This window comes from Ochlerotatus camptorhynchus, unplaced genomic scaffold (assembly GCF_037179485.1).
Source record: "Ochlerotatus camptorhynchus isolate MF236.1 unplaced genomic scaffold, CSIRO-AGI_Acam_v1.1 ptg000165l, whole genome shotgun sequence".
Lineage (NCBI taxonomy): Eukaryota > Metazoa > Arthropoda > Insecta > Diptera > Culicidae > Ochlerotatus > Ochlerotatus camptorhynchus.
The window spans coordinates 56,497-81,104 of NW_027040655.1; the positions used below are offsets into that span (position 1 = coordinate 56,497).

Sequence of the window (24,608 nt, forward strand, 5' to 3'; positions counted from 1 at the left end):
CATTAAAATCTAGTGGGTATAGAATAAGGCAAAGTGAAAAATTGAAAGGAAGGGGACGGGCCTGGGATTGAACTCCCGACCTTCTGCTCAGTAAGCAGAAACGGTAACCACTGAGCTACCGAGCCTCGTCAACACCTTCCGGTCGTATGAAACAGGTCAAAAACTGTCCAAATCCACCCATAAAATGTTTTGTTTGAAATTCTGTATGGCAAAATAGTGAACTTTCGTGAACATTAACGGCAATGAACTCACCAACACTGGGAGACCGTGAGCTCCTGCCCACCTGTGATAAAACCATCTCGGATCTGGTCATTCCCGCCAATCACGACACTCATCTGTACTCGTTTTGAAGCAGATGCTTCTTTGCTTGCTTATGTGAGTGTGTTGGTGAGTGAGCCCAACAGCTTCCGTTTAATGTTGCCTGCTTTGTTTGTAACTCACACAGTCACGCGTGCCGATTCGAACTTGGAATGCGTAGGGTTTGTTTTCATTTTTTTCTATCGTTTCCCTTTTTCTCATCATCGTACTGCAGAGGTCTTCACTGTTTTCGTTGTGCTTTTCATCATCAGCAGCGAGTGTAACGTTTTGCTTGTGAGTAGCTACCATTACTGGTGAGTGTTGTTTGCTATTGCTCTACCCGAGCAAAGTTAGAGATTGCTTTTATGATGTAACTTATTTTGAATACTCCATTTGATCTCATTTTGGTTGACTTAACGGTTAACACAGCAAAAATGAGAGCAACATTTTACACTGTTGAATCAAACGGAAAACTAATTCTGCTTTCAATGAAATCAATTTGATTACTGATTTTGCATTCATAATGTTTGACTGAATACGAGCCTGTCGTAAATGGTTAGCATCCATGCTTCTCACGCTGGAAGATTTGAGCTCAAATGTCACCTCGGGCTAATCACGAATGACCTAAAATGTGTTAAACAAAACAAATAAACAATAATCGTTCGTTCAACGACAGATGAACTTAAATCAAATTTTAAACAAAAAATTAACAGCAGAACTTCAAGTTAAGTTGCTTTGATTTAAAAAGTCTTGACTGCATAATGAAAGCACAATATGATATCAGACTTCTGTCGCGACAATTGAAATCAAAATGAGTTTTCATTATGAAAGGAACTGCAAACTTTAATATCGATTTGCTTTCATTTTGTCAACCGACTTTGCTCGGGTACCTCTCACTGCGTGACAAAACGTTCTGTCAATGATAGCCGGTTGATGAGTGGACGAGTGTCACGTGAGTGTCATGATATTTTGCATCACTGGTCAGAAGAGGCTCAGGAAGTCAGGAACAAGAACATAAAAAATTACAAGGAAAACTTCAATAGGAAAACTAGTAGAGTAGCTACAAACACCGATATATTCAACCAGATGATAGTTTCATCAGATCTAATTATATCTAGTCTCAATACGCCTAAGAAAAACACCAAAGGGAATTGCCTCAAAATGTAATGGACATGATAAAAGAAGAAGGAGAAGAAACCAGGATTGCTTCGACTCACTTGCTATAAAAAAATATTTTTCGGAATTATGAAATCATTAGATGGTATAATAATATGTAGTACTTGTAAGTAACAAGAGGAGGGTGGAAAGTATGTGTTTAACTGATAAAACCTGTCAATGCCGCTTTCAGAGCGTCACAATCAGCGATCTTATGATTCGTGAGCGTTCACTCAGAGTGAGCGCTCACGAGTCGTAAAATCGCTGATTGTGACGCACTGAAAGCAATATTGACAGATTTTATTTGTCAAACATATACTTAATGATCTCTTCTTGTAACTTAAAAGTACTAATTAGCATTATACTATTTCATGATTTCATAATTCTGAAAAACATTTTTTTATAGCAAGTGAGTGGAAGTAACCCTGGAAGAAACTTAAGAAGAAGAAGAATGAGAAGAAGAATAATAAGAAGAAGGAGAAGGAGAAGATGGGGATGGTGATGAAGAAGAAGAAGAAGAATCAACCAGTGATGATGATGATTAAGAAGAATTCGATACAAATAATTAATTTGATTTGTAAACATTATGAACTGAATAAAATTTAAAAACCCTAGGAACAAATTTAAACAAAGGATTATATTAGGATTGGAACTCATGAACCGCAGCTCCAGATTTCCTGTTCATGCTACAAATTGTAAGAGTAGATTGTTTACAAAAGGCTTTTTAGTTTTCCTTCCTAACCTATAAAAAAAATCTGTTAAAGAACCTTGAGAAAACTGCAAAAAAATTGCTTAATCCGTGTCTATCCAAATGCTACATTTTTTACCTGAAACCTTGTTTAAATATAGCATTTTTCAATGTTTCAAATACATTTACAACCAAAAATCTTTAAAAAAAATAATTACGGCCGCATTTTGTATGAAGCCGCCCTACTGTGCATTCCCACTAATTGCAAGGACATGGTCATTCAGTTGGATTCGATTCCAGGTTCATTTTACACAAGCCTTTAAGAAGAGAAATGTTCTAGACTTCCTTAGTATACTTTTACTTTTGATGTAAATGATAGAACATAAACAATCCATGCAAAATTTAGGCCAAAGCACATGCCACAATGCACGTTTGACTGAATTACACAAGTGAGTTTATGAACATACCTTTGTTGTAGTAGGACAAGTATTACTAATTGTACATGGCACAGATATCGAACAATGTCGTATTGCGTCGAAATAGGTTTGTCAGTTATGTTTGACATAAAAACCCGAGTAAGTAAGGGCAAGTTGGAGTCAATGCGAGCTGTGTCCTTATACAGACCTACATAGCCAATGAGAACGACCCAAAGTTGAGTTTAGTTTAGTCATAATCCCCAAAAGTGCAGGAACTCAGCGATGAGTAAATCTACCGGAAAATGAGGAAAATTTACGAATTTTTTCTCAGTCTAGGAGTAGTACCAATAGACTGAGTGAATCCAATCTTTACTTTTCTCATATCCGGAATTTTTTTTCCTGGACGTACCAGGAAAAACCTCAGGCAAATTTACTCATCGCTGAGCTCCTGCACTTTATGAAATTTATGAGTAAACTAAACCCAAATTTGGGTCATTCTCATTCGCCGTGAGGTGCCGTAAAAAGCTGCCAACTAAGAACACCTAGTTGAGGACATGCGTCCCAGTTGGCACGTAACAATTAAGAAAAAAATATTCATCCACCCACCGATCTCTAATTAATTCAAAACAAATCCGAATGGGCCATCGTTCCCGACATCTCGACAACATGCTAAAAACTTAACGAGAACGACAAATCAGCTTTTGTGATCATTGGTGGATTTTCCAAAAGTATAGAACCGGTCTACGTTTCCCAGACTGGGAAACGATAAAAACGATTGCACGACGTGTCAGGGTGGCTGCCAGTAAGTAGTAATCTCGCTGAATTTGACCAAGCAGTGGTCTTGTGCGGGGATTTCCATACATTAATCTTCGGGACTCACGGTGGTATCGCCCGAACAATTAGTTGGGAGGATTACTTACCGATCGGTAGTGGAACAACCACGTGAGATAAATGCATTTCCTGATTCACCCATTTGGATGATTATTACGCAACGTTGTAATGAACTTTCGTCACTATGTAGGGGAAAGTCGGTAAAGATTGACACAGCAGAAAAGATCGACACTTGATGCTTTAAATCAAACAAATCTTTGTAGATTAAATTAAGAACTGCAGTCTTTTAATATAAACTAAATAAAGAGGATTGTTCATGTTAGTATGCAGGGCTAAATTTATTCTAAGAAGATTTTTCGATCTAGAGCATCAAATATCCATTTTTTTTTTGCTGTGTCCGTTTACCGACTTTTCCTTACACATAGATCTAAACTGTTAGTACAAGGGTGGTTTAAATTATACCGCGCAACCGACTCTTAATCGGATCATGATCACATCCTTCTAAAATAAGAGCTCATTTGAGTACAACCCCGTTCGTCACGTAAGGAAAACCAGTTATCGCTTCATTAGTATCTGATGATCTTCAGTCAACATTGATAAACTTGAATAGTACACACCAATCCAGGCAACTATGTTGTAGTGATATATGCAGTGCCATGCCTTGGCAATTCAGTATTTTAAACAGGTCTTCTAAACCTGCATGTCAGTATAACAATTGAAATCTTAAAACTAAACACTAAAATAAATCTTATCTAAGTACAAAGGGAATTAATCGTTGCAATTGAGGATTGCACCGACTTTTGCCTGAAATTATTAATTATTTTCCTTTGAAGTGTTCTTTCCTGTTCTTGTTTAAATATTAGAAGTTTATTCGTCAGGCAAAGTTTGGATTTCCTGTTCATAAGAGGATACAAACATTTTATATATTTGTTACATTTGGCTTGAATGCCCTCAAATCTTTAAAAGTTAATTTTGTCAAGTACTAATCCAAGATATTTCACTTTACTTGACCAAGAAATTGGAACTCCGTTTTTAGTGACTATGTTACTACTACTAGGTTTCAAAAAGAATGCTCTAGGCTTATGTGGAAATATTATAAGTTGAGTTTTGGAAGCGTTGGGAGAAATCTTCCATTTTTGTAAATAAGAAGAGAAAATATCTAAACTCTTCTGCAATCTGCTGCAAATAACACGAAGACTTCTTCCTTTAGCGGAAATGCGAAAAAAGATTTGTGACAATACTGAGGCAAATCAGGGAGGTCCGAAGTGAAAATGTTATATAATATAGGCCCAAGAATGTTCTGTCAGTTAAATAATTCTGAACTAATTTCATAATATAAAGTGGAAAATCAAACTTTTTCAATTTAGCAATCAAACCTTCATGCAAAACACTGTCAAATGCTTTTTTCTATGTCTAGAAGAGCAGCTCCACTTGAGCAGCCATCAGATTGGCTTGAACGAATTAAATTGGTAACTCTTAAGAGTTGATGAGTAGTTGAATGCCCATGGCGAAATACAAACAGCTCATCTGCAAAAATTGAGTTCGTATTGATGTGAAGCATCACTCTATTCGTAATAACCTTTTTAAAAAGTATACTTATTGAAGAAAGCAAACTTATTGGACGTTAGCTAGAAGCTTCAGCTGAATTTTTATCCGGCTTCAAAATAGGGACAATTTAACATTTGTCCATTATTCAGGAAAGTATGCTAAATGGAAACATCTTTTAAATAACTTTACCAAGAAAGAAAAGGTTCTCACTGGGAGCTTTTTGATGAGGATAAAGAAAATTCCATCATTATGAGCTTTCATATTATGACATTTTACAGTGGCAAACTTGTACCATGTTGTACTTAATGCGAAGCTTCCCGCAACGGAAATAACATAAATCTTTCGGCGCGTTTTTATTTTTCTAAATTTATTGGGAAAAGGATATAAAAAATCAAAGAAAATTACTTGTTTTCCTGACATTCTTAAGAGGCAATTTACAGTCAGGCTCAGAAGATTTCATCAATGATGATCATCAAAAAATGGGATTGTGATGGTGAAAATAGCCACCAGCAACTTTCGATGCTTTTTCCAGCATAAACAAAATATAGTATTTCAAAGCTTTTTCTGATAAATTATCTTTATAGGCTCACCTGTTATTCAAGCAGCATCTCATTTTTTCGGTAGAAAACTGCTTTAGGAAACCATAGCATTTTATTTCGACTAAGCACTACGACGCACAAAAAATCATCATAATAAAAATAAATCTCAGCGCCAAATTTAGCACCACTTAATTCAATCACTTCCAGAAGGGATACAGGATTTAAACTCGGCACATCATTCTACTTTGACAATTTAATCAGATTTACTCGACTTATCCCGAAAATCAATGAAACGCTGTTTATTTATCCGCGGTTTGCCAATGAGCTATTTACTATTCAGGAATAGGGTAATTGATTCTGGTTGGACCTATCCAAAAACTGATGATGGTTGGACCTATTTTTTTCAATCGCTAGTTAAGTCAATCTTCGCTAAGTTTTTATTTTCAAAGATCACTTTACTATCATAAAAAACGCTTTTTCTTCAATTTTCATGGGTGTTTTATTGAAAAAACTTCAAAACAATTGAGTTTCAATGTGTTTTCAAAACAGTTCACTTTTCACGCATTAGCTTGTCATCATGCCTTACTTTCAAACATACAAAAAGGGAATATTTTTCACATTTATTTTTATTTTCATCCAGTAAAATACTGCTTTAAGGTGTAAACAACACGTTAGTACGCCATTTATCCATTGGTTTCACTAAAATGTTTGAATAATTGACGAAATTCGAATAGATAAATATGATCATGGTTGGACCTACGCATGATGATGGTTGGACCTATGTGTTCCTAATACGGCCGCTAGGTGCGCTTCGGTTTGTCTACATCCTTCATGCGCAGCTGATTTGAAATTCGATTTCGTTTTTTCCGAGTGATCAGTTTCTTCGATTGAAAAAATGGCTAAAGAAAAGAGTTATACGGTCGAAAATCTTCAAAAGGCTGTTCTTTTAGTAAGAAATAAATCACTTACCGCGTATCAGGCACAGAAAAGGTACAATATTCCGAAAACGACGCAAAAATTAAGGGATGCCACGGCAAGAAATATGGAAGGGAAATAGTGTTGAGTGTTGATTTGGAGAACCAGCTAGCGAATTGAGTTTGTATGTGCGCTGCTTCTGGCAGTCCCAAGACGGCCAAAAAGATCTTGGAAGCTGCTAAAGACCTTGCGTCACTAGTTGGGCGTAAATTTAAAGGAGGAATTCCATCGTCAGGTTGGTTGAAAGGGTAACCACCGATTTCCGAACTACCACGGAAGCGCCGAAAGAATCTGTTAATATGAATTTACATTAAGCACTTCACATACACCTTCTGTGTGTGAATTAACTTGAATTACAATGCTAACAAACTAAAAAATGCTAACTGAAACTTATTTCCGAAAAAAATCTCCTAGTGGAAAAAAAACTATAAAACCGGAATTAAGTTCTGATATTCTGTCATTTTAGGCCCCTAAATTCCCCGGGGGCACCCAGAACAGGCCCGGAAGTGGCCAATGTGGTCTAAGGCACTCAATTTTGTTTTTGATCTTGTTATCGAATTTGGAAGTAATGTAAAGTGTCGCATGATAGGTGAAAATTAGGTCCATGTTCCATGTACCCTGGAACTTTTTCCGGCCATATCTCTGGAACCAGTTGACCGATTCCAAAAATATTCAATAGCTTTCAATGGGACCACAAAACCTATAGTTTGACGTTAAAAAATTTCCAAATTGGGTCAATGATTCCCGAGAAAATGAGCCCCGATGAATAGCTAATGCGTGGAAATTTTGGAGGCGAACCAGCCCCAGGCTGAAAGCCTCCCTAATAAAGATAAATTAATTAATTAATGCGTGGAAAGTGAACTTTTTTTAAAAGCGAAGTTAAACTCAAATTTCTTGATTTTTTTAAATAGCAAATTCATAAAAACTGTATAAAAAGGGTTTTTTCATGATACCAATAAGCTCTAAACAAAGTTTTTGAACAAATATGGGCTAAACTAGCATTTGCAAAAATAGGTCCAACCATCATCATATTTTAGGTCCAACCAAGATCAGTATAGGTCCAACCAACATCATAATTCGTTGCTGAATAAAAACGTTTTATAAAATCATTTGTTCATAATATTTAATTTTTTATGTTATTATTAGAAACAAGAAAGGTAGAATATAATTAGAAACAAGAAAGGTGAATTCATAAAAAAAAATACGACATGAATATTGACGTCGTGTGAAACCGGCCTAAATAGGTCCAACCATCATCAGTTACCCTATTATGTATTAAAAAGAAGAAATCATCGCCTAGAAAATACTTTTTTATAGAAAATTTAAATTATAACAAAACTACATGTTTTCTCTTTAGGATAATCCGACAACACGACTAGCCGAAATATCATATGTTCGACCATACACACCAAATTTTGAATCAGCTTTCCAGCAAAACGAATTGCTGAACAGAGTCTAGCAAAATTAAGATTTACTGTGAATCCAGCAAACATTTTTGTTTGCTGGATGATCAGTAAAATGCGGGAACTGTCAAATATATTGCAATTTCGTACTTTTAAATTGGTCGTTAAATGTTTGTTCTATGAACAACTTGCGAGTGTTATGACTGTTTGTCTGTGGTATTTCTTAGTTTTCACTGAATTTATCGCTACACAATTTGAATTACAGCTATGATGCTAAAGTGTGAAGTAAATTAAGTTTGAATTACATAAAATCTTTGATTTTGTCTCAAAATAAACCTTTACTGATTTTGCTGATTATACAGGTAGTTTTCGTATAAGTGTGCAGTTTTCTCCGTCAGTAAGACTCCTTGGTAGGTCAGAGTAGAGCAGCATACCGTAATACGCAGCCATCCACCCACCGAAGTCTACTAAATCCACCACCAGATGGAGTAACAACAGCATGTTAAGCGGCCATTAGAGGTGGCGCCAAAAGGCTATTATGATCGGCATAACGGGCACGATGACTGGCGATGGAAACCGAATGGCCTGGGTTATAGTGAAATGTCAAAGAATGTCTTTCTTGGCTACATACACCGATCAATTTTCAAACAACCTGCGAGTTAAATAGTCGACCATAGTTTCAAATCTCTGATATCATTCAAGATAAAGCCTAGATATAAGAAAGAATTACTGTGCAGGCATCAGATAGAGAGATAGTGAGAGGAAAGTGAAGGAGAGTAGGCAGGTAAATTCCCGTAATCACCATTTTGGTTCAAAGGTCCTATTGTGAACCGTTTGTCCGTCAGAACCCCGCTGTAATTTTAAATACAGAACGGCTGAAATATACCTGTTAGACGTACCGGTAGACTATGCCAGTCCCCAGCCAAATAAGGACATTTCCGGCACGAACCACCGAACCCGAGTCCGTCAACATACTCGGAGGCCCAGCCAGCATCAGAAGGGCGAGAGAAATACAGCCGCGCGCGAAGGAGGAAAGTGAAGAAAGTGGAACGTGAAGCTGAGCGAAGCAGTCATTGAGGAAACGTGGTGGTGAAACTGTGAGGGGCTCCGAAGAAGAAGTGAAGGACACAGAAAACAAGTCAGAGTAGTAGAAAGTGGGAGCATAAGGACGTCAGTAGAAACCGACAATAAGTAGTTTTTTTAAGTGAAGTGCTGTAGGAGTTTTTTTGTATCCAGTGCAATTATTCCTTGCCACGCGGAAACCTAGTTCGGTAAGCGTGCCGACCCTGAGGCCATTGTAGTCAGGGAGTCTCAGGATTGCTTCTGACTGAGGTGGCTAGTACTTACAAGGTTCTTGTCCTTCTTGGCAGCGACACGATTGGATTTCGTGAAACGTCGGCGCTCTTTTCTGCTCATCGATGTGCAGATTGCCGGTTACGGACGTGCCACAAGGACACGTGGTAGCATTCACGGCAGGTGAGAGTCAACACAAGGAAGCCCTGGAACCGCGACTCTAGACGGAAGATCCGATCAGCTGCTTGCACGCCGCACAAATTTAACTTTTTCCTTCTTAGAGTTTTTGGCGGTTTGGTGATCGACAGTTCTCGCGTCACTTTTCAAATAGACCAATGTAACAAATGTAAACAAATCGAGTTAAGCGATACAAACTATTGCTCTTCTGTCATTGTATGTGATACAAAAACATCTATCCAAATTTACTTTCATTTATTTAAGATAATCATTGATCAAAAATTGTCCAATGTACAGTTTGAAATGATGGGTACATGATTGTTACTTCGGTCATTCGGACTGCCTAACATGATTGGTGCTCATTTTCCAAAGGCGGGGCCAATCTAAAGTTAGGTACTATACTTTGAAATCTGTGAAAGGGAATCTAGTATCATGTAGACAAAACGTCCAATGTAACATTCATTGATTATGTCATTGAGAAAAATCGTCCAATGTAACATGTCCGATGTACAACTCGACTTGTTAAAACGTCCTATGTGATTTTTTCTATGTTGTAGCATGAAATTCAAAGTAAATTGTGATTTTACTGTTTCTTCTGAATTTTCAACGTTTTTATACACTGACTACATTAAAAATAGTATTACAAAATGTATTGTTTTTAAACATTTAAAATAATAATCTGTCGAACTTCAACTTCGATTTTCTCAAAATGGTGGATATGTTACATTGGTCTATTTGAAAAGTGAAGCGAGAGTTCTGCTGTAGCCTAACGAAAGCCGGATAACCAGTTGGTATCTGCGGACAAAGGAAATATTTAGATTCAGTATCACTATAGAACGACGTAACTCACTGCCTTGAATTTATGCTCCTCATGCTTTTCAGTAAATGTTTGATCATGCTGCTTGGCACCGGCAAACTGGGGCCACTAGAAAAAAAATCATACACGCGAAAATTTTATTCCGATGTCACTGATGTTAACAGGTGCTCATGAAGCCACCATAGAAATAGTACGTTTCCTAATTTAAAATGTTTCTTATTTCACATATGGAAATCCCATATACAAAATAATGAATACCTGGCAGTTTATTTCATGCGATGTTTTTTTTTACACGGACGCATCAATCACGTAAAGTGTAAAATAAAGTGAAATTTTGCAAGCCCTCGCCAAGCGAGAAATGCGAATACCACCGTTAGGTGAATCAATCTGGATATTTTGATGCGAGTTAGTTCGTTCACTCATAAAACAGGTTGGCGATATGAGTGGGGTTTCTCCCAAAATTACAGTTCAAATATTGGTCTCCGTTGAGCAAACGTTGTTGGATTCGATCTCATCTGCGCCACTTCAACCGTTCTGCTAGGTTTCTGACCAATTATTCACCTCAATTTTTCCTCTTATTTCAGGACTTAAAATGCGGCTATTCGCTAGCATAGGAATAATTCTACTAGTAGTAGTACTACAATCACATTGCCAGTAAGTATAATCACTTTCAGCAACCTGGTTCGCAGATATTCCTAACCCTTCCTTCTCACCTTCCAGACAGGATCAGGATCTAACGATCGGGCCGACTCGGCAAAATCTCGACCTGGTATCCAGGAGCGTAACCAACTTGGCCCAGAAAATCAGCCTTGCCATCGCCAGTCCAAAGAGCAAAACGGAGCTCTTCTCCCCGGTCAGCATAGCGGGTGCCCTTTCGCTGCTGCTGCTCGGTTCCGGTGGCACAACCAGAGATGAATTGACCAATCTGTTGGGCTTTCAGGGTCAACCGATCAGTTTTACCGATATTCACAAAAGTTTCGGCCGGCTGTTTGAGGAATTGGTTTCGAACGAGCCCAGCATGATGACCAGAATTCCCTGGCGGGAGAATGACAAGTGCAATAACCCCGACGAAGACGAAGAAGACGAGCCTTCCTATCAACCATCGAAAGCCCCAAGCAACCAGGAAAATCGGAACAAACGTGACGCCGAGTAAGTTGATTTCATATTTTGTTTTCTGCTTCATAATGCACCCATACCAAATCGTATTTTTTTTATAATTTGCGAGTCTATTTTTAATACTGCACAGTCATTCGTAAAGTATTCTTGTCTTCTCCGAAGTGAATTGTCATTGTCGCGCATTTTTTTTTCACGCGGGCCAAAGCAATCAACACCCGTCGTTGTGCAGTAAAAAAAAAACTAAAGACGAAAAGAGACAAGATCCAAATTAAAATTGGCAGTGAGAAATTGAAAAAAAAAAACGTAGAGAATGGTGAAATGAAGATCCAAAAGTGAAAGTTTCAGCAGAGATCGAATGGATTTTGCCATTTTTTACACAGACACAATGATCAAATGTAACGAAAAGGTAAATATTTCCTATTCTGTCTAATCCTACTTGTTATTAGCTAATGCGATCTTGCGGATATATAGTTCTATGGTTGTGATACAGTGACAATCACTTTAGATGGCTAGTTAGTGGTTACTAATGTGGTGGTTTTGCATGCCCTTGCACGTCCTTGCTTGTTCCTTAGATTAACCAATGTTGAGTAAATAATTCGTGACGTTAAGCAGTGTCGTACGAAGAAGTGTGTTATACGCAGGGCGTCACAATATCAGCTTCAATCGACCAAATCGATGCGACGAAGAGACTAATGGCGTTCGTTCTCTCGTCAAACAGCTTCGCAGCATTCTAGAGCCTCAGACGGCGGGCGCAAACAAATGTCTTTCTTTCTCCCGCCGCTCCATTGGTCTTTCTTTCAAGCTTCGGTGAAACGGAAGAGCGAAAAAGCGCTCGACTTTTAAAGTTTCGACTTTCATGAAACACATCAACAGAGGTTTCATGACGTATATGACGGGAAATTTAAATATACCTATATATTTCAAGCATTTCTCACGTGAAACACTTGAAGATTACACGTAATATGTTTAATTTATCTTCCATCCGCATATTTATCTAAAAAAATAGCTAAAACGGGACATAACGCATTTTAAACAAATTGAAAGAGCGATTATAGAGTGTTCGTGAAAAGGATTGAAAGCCATCATGAGGTTCATGAGTTCAACTAGGAAATCGACGTTACTTACATTGAAACCGATGAGCAAAGCAACGACGAGAAGATCCACGCCTTTCATTCTAAGCGTGCTTCTTTTTCATTTTCGTTTCTTGCTGATAGTCTAGCTAGGCGTTGTAGAAATAAAGCGTTGAACATGTTGTATGAGAGAAATAAGAATAATAAGAACTCGAGTTAATTTTAGAGCTTCGAAAATGTAGAGCCCTGGTTATACGTAATCTGTGCGATATAAAAAAAATAAAGGGTTGTGTCCTAGACACGACCGCAGTATGACGTAGAACTACGAAAAATTGATGTATGTCATGCATTTTTGATCATTATACTTTATCTTAAACTATCTTAAATTAAAGCATTTCAATGTTTCGGTTATGGTTTAATGTTGGTTCCAGTATTTTTTCTGGAATGTGATAAATTATGTAAATTCAAATGTGGGGTACTAAACAAAACGTCATATATTTTGGAGTAGCACCCCAGTATAGTCCACAAAGACGCCATGCATGTTGTGGGATAAAACAATTGCCAAAAAATACGTTAATTTTTCTCAGTAGCTTCATCATTAGTTTTAAATAAGGTCTCTGAAGCAGAGAAGAAATTCATGGTTGCATTTTGTTCATATGTCAGCGAAGTAGGGGAGGAAGGGGTACAACGATGAAACGGAGCTTAAGCACCTCTTTGTTCTTCAATTTGGAGGACAACCCTAACATCAAAGTATCATGCATCATCATTATGTAGTTTACAGCGTGTTCGTAGAATGATGCAAAATGGAATACTGTGATTTTTCTCAAATCAAGCGTTTGGTTTAATAATTAGGTGCATAATACAACATTTATTGAAAATTAGGGGGATTCAGATATTGAATTTTAAAGTCAGAGCAAAAGCTCGTGATCCATCAGTGAAAAATCTTCTATTGAAATTGACTTGTTGGTACTTTTGAGCAAAAATACGGGGGATTGAGATAGGTTGAAGTTGATCTGGAACTCCTTGAATAGCCTGTTTCATGGAGAGATAAATATAGTCAATAACGGAACTGTACACACTTAGAAAAATTGATGTAAATTTAGGCGCTTTGAGACTGACATATACGGGCGTCAATTTTGACATAAAATTGATTTATAATAGACGCGAAATTCAGCTCAATCAAACATACTTTCGAGCTTTTCAGTCTCGGAGCACATAAACATGACATGTTTGTTTAAGTCTCATCCTTTATGTCAAAAATGGATTCCGTCACGTGTAAGATTAGGTATTTCTAAGTGTGTAGTTAGTAAAGCATACACGAGGGGGGTTATAGCACGGAAGGCTAATATCCGATGACATATAATTCAGATAGATTCGCACAAATCTAGACTGGATCCTCAATTCGAGCATTTCTTCAAAGTTTTGAATCACAAGGTTGTTACATTTAATCAATATTCTTAATGAGAGCTCCCAGAAACGGTTATGCAGGGGTTTTACTCCCGCTAGAACCTCTAGGCTCATATTGTGTGTTGAATGCATACAGCCAAAGGCAATACGTAAACAACGATATTGAATGCGTTCCAATTTAATTAGGTGGCTTTTTCTTGCTGAGAGGAAGCCAAAAGAACCATACTCAAGAACTGAAAGAATAGTATTTTATATAGTTTAATGAGGTCTTCCGGGTGAGCACCCCACCATGTCCCGGAAATTGATCGTAGAAAGTTGATCCTTTGTTGACACTCTTGTTTCAAATGCTTAGTGTGGGTACCCCAAGTGCATTTTGAATCAAACCAGACTCCAAGGTATTTGAAGGTCAAAGATTGGGTAATGTCTATGCCCAAAATATTTAGACGCAGATGGGCTGAAAGCCACTTCCTTGTAAACTCTACCAATTCAGTTTTTTGCGGTGAAAACTCGATCCCTAAATTTCTTGTTCAGAAAGACAGATCATATTTGTTCTGATAATTTCCTCATATAGATCGAACGGTAAGAATTGTGATCAGACGCTGGTTTCCAAGGCTTTTGCATAGCTATTACTTTAACCTGTCTCCACGCTGGTGGAACTACATTGAATTCCATAAATGAATATAGGTTAAATAATGGTCTTTTAGCGATATAGGGGAGGTTGTTTAGAAAGTCGAATTTGATCATATCGCTTCCCGGAGCATAGTTATTCGATTATTGACAATTCCAGCATTGTGAATGGTTCATCCAGAGAACCGTTACTTCGGGCTGTATCCCGTAAAGTTGGTTGTGCTGGTACAGAGTCTGGACAAAAATTTTTAACGAAGTCGAATATACATTCAGATGAGTGGTTTCGCATAGAGCGAGCCTTTTTCCAAAGCGTTGTCATCGAGGTTTCTCTAGAAAGTCCCTCGATAAAAGTACACCAGTAATTTCGTTTCTTTGCTTTTAGTAAGCTTTTAAGCTTTTTTCAAGCTTAAGATACTTTTCAAAAAGCTCAGATCTTTCATGTCTACGATAATCTCTAAAGGCATCGGATTTCTCAAGATACAACTTTGTGCATTCGTCATCCCATCCAGGGGTGGCGGGTCTTCTTGTGAGGGATACACTTGGAACACGTCGTTTCTGAGCTTCTTATGCGCTTTTGTCGATTAGTTCGGTAAAGAAACGATACTCGTCCAATGGTGATGGAGGATCGGTAGAATCAATACCAAGAGTTACCGGCGATACAAATTTTTGCCAATCAATGTTCTTCGTGAGGTCAAAAGGAACTTGACTGATGTGTTTTAAGACGACCACTTTGGATTGGTAAGTGATCACTATCATGGGGATCATTGATAACCTTCCACAGACAATCTAATGATAGTGAGTTAGAGCACAAATATATGTCTCGAGCAGGAGGTTTTGCTATACGTGTTGCTTCACCAGATAGTCAAGTTAAAATCGTCGCAAAAATCGTAGAAATTACTCGCTCTATTGTCATCGTATGATTCGCCCCAGCTAGTACCGTGTGAGTTTATATCGCCTAGTATTAGACCCTCAGATGGAAGGATATTAACTGAACTCCAAAGCTGACGGCGGTTTATGGAAGTCCTTGGAGGGACATATACAGAAGCTATACAAAGATCTTTGTTCTTCACATTTATTTGACAAACAACAATTTCAATGCCTGAAATGATTGGGATTGAGATTTTATAGAAGAAGTAGCACTTTTTGATCCCCAAAAGTACGCCACCATATGAATCATCTCGGTCCAGGCGGATAATGTTAAAATCGTGGAAGTTTAGTTCATCTTCAGAAAAAGCCAAGTTTCACAGAGTGCAAAGATATCACAATCAGAATTGTGAATCAAATACTTGAACGAGTCTAATTTAGGTATTAAACTACGACAGTTCCATTTCAATAAAGTGAGTTATCCATCGAAATGGTTTGAGGTTAAATTTTGTTTTTAAAATAATTAAAATTGCTTTCTCAATACCAACAATGTACTTACTACACCTCATTGGAGACTGTTCATGAACCCCGTAGACACTTTAGGCGAGTGGTGGTGGGAGCTGGTGTTGATGGCTTATATCTACTGTCCATACACATTCCTAAATATGTGCATAGACTACTGTCTACACAGAGGGTGGGATGGAGGGAGGGGGATCTAAAACCTGTGAAAAATGGTCTACGTATTAGAGGGAACCAGCTTGACACATTCTCAACTGGATTATGGTTTTTACAAAGTTTTTATTGAAAACATCCAAAAAATAAAGGGTGTCCACAGCTAAATTGCATAATTTTTTTCTCCTCTGTTCGGGACATAAGACTACTGCGACCAGTTATTTGATCTATTGTAGTATATCCTGTGTCCTTAGTTGAGTGCATGTCGTATTACTTCATCACTATTGAGAAATGATGAAGTATTCGGTATTGATACAGTTGTCATTCTAGCCTTCATTGCAAGTAATCGATTCTAATTGAAAGGTCCCGCTATTTAAACCCTTCGGAGTGTTGGAACACCCTCCAAAGGCGCGCCCCTTTGTCAGTCAAATTGGATTCCTTAGCAACAAAATTAAAGAATGACACCGATAGTGACCATGCATCAGAACCCTAGTCTTTACCACTTCAAACTAGGGAACAACGAATAGAAGATTAGGAATCACATAGATGAAGACTAACTAACTCATTTTTCCTTGTTTCAAGATCATCCTCGGTCCAGGCAACCCGAGGACATATCACTATCAACAAGGCATAAAAAGTAACAAGGACTAAGATGTGTTCTTTTGATTACTGAAAAATCCTGTTCCCCTAGTTTGAAGTAGTCAAGACTAGGAATCGGTGGTAGATCTTACATCCCGTAACGTACCACGAAAAGGTGATCTACCCACGTTACGGGGCAATTGCATCACTTAGAAGTACTCGCCAAAAATAAGTCTCTCTACCGATTGTCATGAAATTTTGAGGGAATGTAATACTACAAATAAGCTTGGTTTACGTATCTTTATTTCATTCTTTTTCTTCACCAAATCCAAATGCCCGAACTTTCTTCTTAATTCCACCCATAAGGTTTTGAACGACGGTTACTTTTTTTTTTGCTTTCAATGATGATTTCAGCATTTTCTGCCCGTAGTGACAACTTTAGGATGCTTACGGAACAGCGTAGTCTGATTGTTTTTAAGCTTTACGGTATCAAATGTTAAAAAAGTCAGTATTTATCAGTATTTACTATTATAATTAATTTAATACTTATGCTGTTTTTGAAGGCGAAAATTCAAACTTTTGGACTAAGAACGGAAACTTTTCTTTTCAAGAGAAGTCCGAAGAAATTTCAAAATAATGTTTGATTTTGTTTCCAAAGAAAGAATAAATAATCTCTTCTGGAAGAAGCTTAAGGAAAGTTCTAAGAATAATCGGAAAAACTTCCAGGGAACGTGCAATACAAACATTGTGAAAATTCTGGCAAAATTCGAAAGAAACTATCGGAGAAAATCGGATGACACAGAAGCCAGAAAAGATTCTGATATCGTAAACAAATTCCAGAAGCAGCCATTTCCAGGGGAAGCCAGCTGAAGGTCAGAAAAACTTTCCAATAGAACTCGGAAAAAAAAAATCTATGGAGAATGGTTTATGGAGAAACTTCCACAGGAGGACGAAATAAACTTCTGAGAGAATTATGTTGATACATTCGGTAGAAGTTTGATTGAACTTCCAGGGGAAGACGGAAGAAATTTCCTGGAAACTCTGGAAGAAACTTCCTAAGATAGATTGCAAGAATCAGCGGCGCCGGTGGTGTAGTGGTAAGCGTGATTGCCTCTCACACCAGCAGGCCTGGGTTCAATCCCAGTCGGCGCCACCGGGATGTTCTGAGGCATAACATCTCTGATCCCATCTTCCTTCCGGAATGTAAAGCCGTTGGTCCCCGGTTCATCAGTTGATGGGTCGATAGATAGGGTCCAAGTGTAGGTGCTGCCTCCCTGACATCGGTAGCATTGGTGCTCAGCACGAAAAACAAGATCGGGGGAAAATAAATCATGACATGTTTCGTACTCTATTTTGTAATCTGTGAAAGGGAAATCACTAATCGAGTGTCAACTAAATACATGGCATGTTGAGAGATTGAGCTCGTGAGAGAGAATTTCTCTCACAAATTTGATTTTTTTTTTTGGCTCTCTGGGGACTGATAGTAAAGCAGGTAAAATTGTATGGGGAAAAATCATTTTTATTTAATTGTAGCTTGTTTAGTATTAATTTCCGGGAAAAAACTGAACGACAAAGCCCCTGACTAATTTCTTTAGGTTGTCGTTCACTTTTTTTGACCTGAATATGCACCGAAAGCGAATTATTCCCACTTCTCTCAATTTTTATATGGGGATTTTTATCACTTCCTACCAGCGGAACAACGCCATCTCTGTGGAAAAAGGTCGAACAAAATGATTAATTAAAGAGGACATTTCAATTGACAAAACCATGCATTCCTTTTTTGAATTGATCGTTATTTAGCCTCAAAAAAATTCGTGAAAATGACTTATTTTTCATGCCGCCAAAGTGGACTACCCCCTTAAGGGTTCTAAAGATCCAACAATTTTCTTGATACTCAAAAAATCCCTGAAAACCCTACAATGCCCCGGAAGTTTTCATCCTCGAAGTAGTTGGAACTTCCCTGATTATAATGAAACTTCCAGAAAATCTTTAAGCTTCTTTTAAGGTCTCTGGACTTTCTTGAAGACTTCAGAACTTCTGAAGTAATCTTACAATGTTCTTGAAATTAATATAACATCAACATTGAAGTTCACTGATCTTCCGATTTTTTTTTTATTTTTAAAAGTTCTCGATGCTGCCATTAAAAAGCACAGACTATCCCTTAAAATGGTCTCACAATTTTGTAATCGTCATGTTGTTTCCAAAATTGTCATGAACCTTTCGGAACTTTGTTGAAGATTTCGGAAATACCCTGATTTTTTCAGAGCTCCTTTAAAGTTTCAGCATTTTAATAGAAATTATTTGATCTGTTCTGATGTTCTCATAGCTTCCCTAAAGCTTTCTAATTTTTCTAATACAAATGGAATTGTCCCAAAACTATTAAATGCCCCTGAAGTTCTTTGAACTTGTTAAGTTTCAAAACTATTTCTGATGTTTCCTTAAATTCATTGGAATCCTCTGAACTTTCTTGAAATTTCCAGGTTCTCGAATTTAAACAGAATTTAATTAATCTGTTTTTAATTTAGGGGATCTTACCCTTACAGTTCTTTAAATTTACCATAAATTCTAGACTTTTCCAAAGTTTCAGATCTTCTTAAAAGTTCCTACAATTTTCTTGAAGCTAATAGAACCGCAAAACAGTCTGGAAACATTTCGGATGTCCCGAGGAAGTTGAACAACAAAATGGTGGGAGAAAACGGAAGAACCATTCATGTGAAGCCAGACGAAGAGAAGTCGAAATAACTTTCTGGTAGGAATCGGCAAATAACCTACGGGGTATGGTGCATGAAAATTTCAGGGGAAAGTTGAACGAAACTTCTACGGAAATAATAAATAAACTTGTCGTGTGTTCGATTTGCGCTCTATTGATTTTTTTTTTAATGTGACCCCCAGTATAGAAATTAAAGAAATAGTCCTACGTCAAAATGAATACCCAAATACAACTCAATATTATATAACTCGATGGAATCAGCGGTCGACGCCTCCTTCGGTCGATTTTCTCCGTAGTGTTATTTTGCTTCTACAACTCGATATGTCAAAGGCAGAGCTTCTAAATTCTGTGGTTTTGATGATAAAGTGCTTATATTGAGTGCCCATCGACCACATTACAATATGATTTTGGTGTCCACGGGGAAATTTACCGTACTTTTGATTGATACCAGAATCTATCATGAGACAAATCAATCCAGTTTTCTGGAGTACTCAGGGCGATAGTGCCACCTAGAAATGTTCCATATGGTGCCAGAAAAGTGATCATAAACAGACTACAGTCAACTCTCCATGTATCGATGTTCTATATCTCGATATTTGACCACATTTTCCATTATGTCGATGGATATCTCTGTCCGTTCAAATGGTCTAGTAGGCTTTTCTTGTTCTATATCTCAATCTCTCCATATCTCGATGGTCCCTTCAATATACAGGCACGTAAAGTTGACTATAAAATCAACACCCGTTGTGCGATAAAACAATGCTTCGATCATTTGTGATTGATTATGTGGAACTGAATACACATCTGGCATTTTTTTAGGCATCCTTGGGTAAATGTCCAAATCCTATCATGACCCAGAATTTCATTGAATTTCAAGAATTGACAGTCTAATTGTGTGGTTTGGTTCATATTAGCTTTGTAATATTAATTTATTACTCAGAAAAAAATGAATCCAAATGGTTTATTTAGATTCTTTGTTCTTCTTTTTTTACATTCTTTAAGCCGATAATTCTAACTCGATGGTCCCTTCAATATTGAGAGTTGCCTGTATCTCAAAATGTACTTAACCGATTCTTGGATAAAAAATAAGGGTTATGTTCTAAGCACGACCGCATTATTTACGTAGGACTACGAGATAGTTTTTTGCTTAATAGTTTGATTATTATATACAAATTTATAGATTTTTAAATATTATTCTAAAATAAACAAAAATACAAGTTTTGAAATAAGGGGACACAGGAAGATAAAAGATGAATATTTTGATGGACCTATTAGGAATTACCGAAATGAGCCATCAGCCGTTGCTCGATTCCTGGGTAGCCAAACAAGGTGAAGAAATCGAAACATTAAGGGAAAGAGTATCATGCATAAGAGATTATAATATATGCATATTTTTTGAGCAGGCTCAAAAAATTTGAGATATTCAATAAGATAAAGTCACTCAAAATAGTTTCCTCTGACAGTTCAGTGCGGGCAGGCAATAATCGTTTTGATTATTTTAAAAATTCGGCACAAATCGGTATAGAATCTCAAAAAGTTGTATGCTGAGAAACCTCATCTGTATATTGGTATCCAGTTAAAAAATCGGTATATCTGACAACGCTGCTATGGACTTCGTACTTCATTATAGCCCAGTATCTTTCGATCGGCCGCAATTCCGGTGTGTTTGGGGAATTGAACATCCTTGGAGTAGTAGAGACATTGTAGGAACGTTGTGTGATTTGCCTGAAAAAACGACTGCTTCCGTTTCTTCAGGCACTCTTTCATGTAGGCTTGGCCATTTATGGTTGTAGTTGTTACGAAAGGCTTACTCCGTTTTCCGCATGAACAAATCGCCTGTCAAATCATGAATTTCTTGGGGAACTTCGATACTTGCTGGTCCCTGAGGAACTCTGAAACATCGAAGTTGTCTTTCTCACTCACATACTAGTTTCCCGGACTTTGTGATACAGCAGTGTTATTTTGTCAACATTTGTGCGTACAGCTTACGTGCCTGCGTTCTAGCTGTCCTATGCTGTCGTTCATTGCGGTTTGATGCTTTCTGAGTCTTGTATGAACGTAGCCCTGCTTGTTTCTTGGTTTTCTGCACGAAACGTTTTGTCAGGTACAGTTTTTTCGCGACATCCCGAACGGATTAGTTGGGTATGCGTTTGAAGTAAAGGTGGACAAAACAGCTCATCTGGCTGAGTGGATAAAACCCATACAGCTCACTAGAGGGAGTCGATTCTTTTGACCAGCTCTTTAGCTCACATTGAAATTCTATAAATTATGACACAAATTCAAAATCGGAAAATTAATTAGTGGTTTTAGTGCTTAAAACTGCATAAAATCGTAAAAGTAGTCTAAACCAATAAATCCGTGGCTTTACTTTTCAATGGAGAACGCTACTACCGCAACAACTGCTCAACCATCGCGTAAACCAAAATACGCGCAAAATGTGTCAACAACATAGCAGTAAAACAAAAAATATATGCGAGAGAGCTACACCTATGTCACACCCGATGATATGATTGTCAACGTGACACACGATGTTACGCCTTTTCTCAAGCTATGCAATCCAGTCTAAATTCAAATTTTATTTCTGATGTTAATTCTCCAGCAGAATTTCTCTCACTATTCTCGGCATCAGCTCCAGATCATCAGCTCAGATACGGATCCGGAGCTGAATCGTGAAGAATGGAGAGAGAGAAAAAGATCCGAAGAGCTGGTCGGGTCCGACAGCTGGGCGGGTCCGAGAGTTGTCATCCTAAATAGCTCCCATTGAATCATTCGAGTCGATGATTCGGATCCGGGGCTGAGCTGATAAGCTGGAGAGCTGCATTTCGCTTTTCGGTTTGCTTTTGTGCGGATCTTCCGCTCCCCCAGAGAATGATGGGAGGAGAGGTGAGAGCACATATGCTAGAGGAATAACATCAGCAATAAGAGCTGGGTACATAAATAAATTGGATAATACCAGCAGTGTTGGAAAAGTTCGCGATATTTCATGAAGTTCACCAAGGGAAAAGTTCGTGACTCATAGTGAGTTTTCACGAACTTTTCCAACACTGAATACCAGTAGATAATTAAGATCGTGTAGCACATGTACATATTTCTCTCTCTCCCAAACAGCTGCTTGGAAGTTTGCTTTTACCGTTGGGTGCGGTCGATCAGTAAGCACATGTTGTATTACGCGCGCGTCTTGGTTTACGCGGTAACTTTCAATGCGTAAGTGGAGTAATGTGTCCTTTTTTAAAAGTTCCGCTATGAGTGATGGAATGTATGGTTTAGACTTGTAATATCAGTGAACTGATGAGCTGTGGTTCCTGAAAAATGAACTGCGGGTCATCAGTTCACTTTAGAGAATCGGGTCTAAAGAACAGCTCGGGAGCGGATCTCCCATCTCTAGTTTGAAGGCAGAAACCACTCGTTTGTGATCTTCAACGCAGAACGGAACACTTTTTCTTGCACTCACTTGCTTCCGAACGACAGTTAAAAGTTCTCCGAAACGTTTTATGACACGAGAAACAGTAGATTGTTCCCAACATCTTTCCGATAGCTCAGTGCGAAAGTTGTGGGTTGCTGAGGTCAGAGACGTTGATAGAGACGCGCAAATAAAATTTATGTCAAAACTGCAGCACGGTTTTTGAGGGACCTTTTGGCAATGTCACTGGCAACCATGTTTCTTCGAGTGGCTTCAAATTACTTCCATACAGTGCCGCAATGCTGTTCAGAAAATTTGAACGTTCGACCGGAACTGAATAGAAATGAAGAGCGCGGCAACATTTTGCAAAAAATAAAGCGAAGACGAGAGATGACAGTCGCTTCATGACAGTATAACCAACAATCAATACGAAACTAACGATTTTAAATTATAACCCCATATATAAACCCCATTCTAGTATAAATTCCAGTACAACACTATGTTTGTTTTGATTCGCTATGAAAGTTTGACAGATACAATGAGGGGTTAGTGGATTTTCCTATGTTTCGAGGGGTGAATCGATCAGCTTGGGACCGAAGATAGTACCAGAGCTGAGTTAAAAGTTGAGCTCGTTTCTTCGGGACCTTCTGGTCTTAGAGTTACCTCTATGGTATATAATGGGGTACGTTAATCGATTTGCTTGGGACCAATAGACTAGTCAAGTAGTGAGCCAATTTAAAATCGTTAGTTTCGAATTGATTGTTGGTATAACCACCACGGCAATCGGATTTGCAGGATGGCCGCTTCCCCACATGCATAGGATATCGCACCCATTCATCAACTACTCAGAGGTTGCCATGATCAAAAGAATGTTGATATGTCAAAATTCAAATTCATGCAGGTAGATGGTTAGTTGTAGCTAAGTTGAGTGTAGCACTGGTTAGATAGTTCATTTTCAAAAATAGTTGTTTCGCTGTTCTCCAGATAATCATTTCTTTGGAGAATGAGCTGTGTAAAAATCGTGAATGAAAGTAGAATAAAAGATCCCGAACGAGATGCGCGAAGATGTTTTCTTTTTCTAGATTAGATATTTGTACTCTGGTACTCTCTTCGGCCCCAAGCTATTCGATGCATCCCTCGAAACATAGGAAAATCCACGAACCCCTCATTTTATCTGTCGAACTTTCATAGTGAATCAAAACAAACATACACACTTAGAAAAATTGATGTAAATTTAGGTGCTTTGAGACTGACATATACGAGTGTCAATTTTGACATAAAATTGAGTCATAATAGACGAGAAATTCAGCTCAATCAAACGTACTTTCGAACTTTTCAGTCTCGGAGCGCTTAATTTTACATGACATGATTCCGTCACGTGTAAGATTACGTATTTCTAAGTGTGTAGTGAAGTTCTACAATTTCAACTAGAATAGGTCGTATGAATAAAAGCGTTTACTTTACTTTTCTCGTAAGAAACGCACGGGAAAGTAAAGTAAATTATTTTTATTTATACGGCCCAATGGCTTGAACGCTTATAGATGTACGTGGGACCAATAGGATAGTCAATAGACTGATGCAAAATTTGACTTTTTCGCTCCACAGTGCTTAAATGGTTTCAAGTCGGGTCCTGATTAGCCTCCCAAAGCTACAACTCATTTGGTTAAAAACAGGCTTCGCACAAGCTATTTGAAGTTAACATGTAAATTACTATGGGAAATCTCAAATTTTTGTTCAATGCCTTCTAGTCTTTTTCCATATTGAGCTATGAAACAGTTCGATAGCCATTCTTATATAAAATCAGCTACAACTATGTTGAAAATCGTTTCTTTGTTAAACGAGGCAGGAAAAAGTTATTGATTATTTAAGAGATTGATAAACTTATGACATGATCAAGCAGCTGCTCTGTAGGCAACACTGTATGTTGCAGTGTGACAAAGTAGCCATGATTTTTGTGTCCTATTCAACGCCCCAGAAACACCAATGTTGCCTGCTGCTTGTCCAAGCATGATCATAAGACATCA

General features: G+C 37.9%; 1 protein-coding gene across 3 annotated transcripts in view; it reads left to right on the forward strand.

Moving 5' to 3' along the window:
• LOC135701499 (serine protease inhibitor 28Dc-like) overlaps positions 1-24,608 on the forward strand; it is a 72,194-nt gene that overhangs the window by 16,039 nt on the left and 31,547 nt on the right. For all 3 annotated transcript variants that reach the window (XM_065222312.1, XM_065222311.1, XM_065222310.1), the window contains exons 2-3: positions 10,724-10,793; positions 10,860-11,288. In XM_065222312.1, coding sequence (XP_065078384.1) covers positions 10,732-10,793; positions 10,860-11,288 — 491 coding nt within the window. In that variant the 5' untranslated portion in view covers positions 10,724-10,731. The remainder of the gene's footprint in view (positions 1-10,723; positions 10,794-10,859; positions 11,289-24,608) is intronic.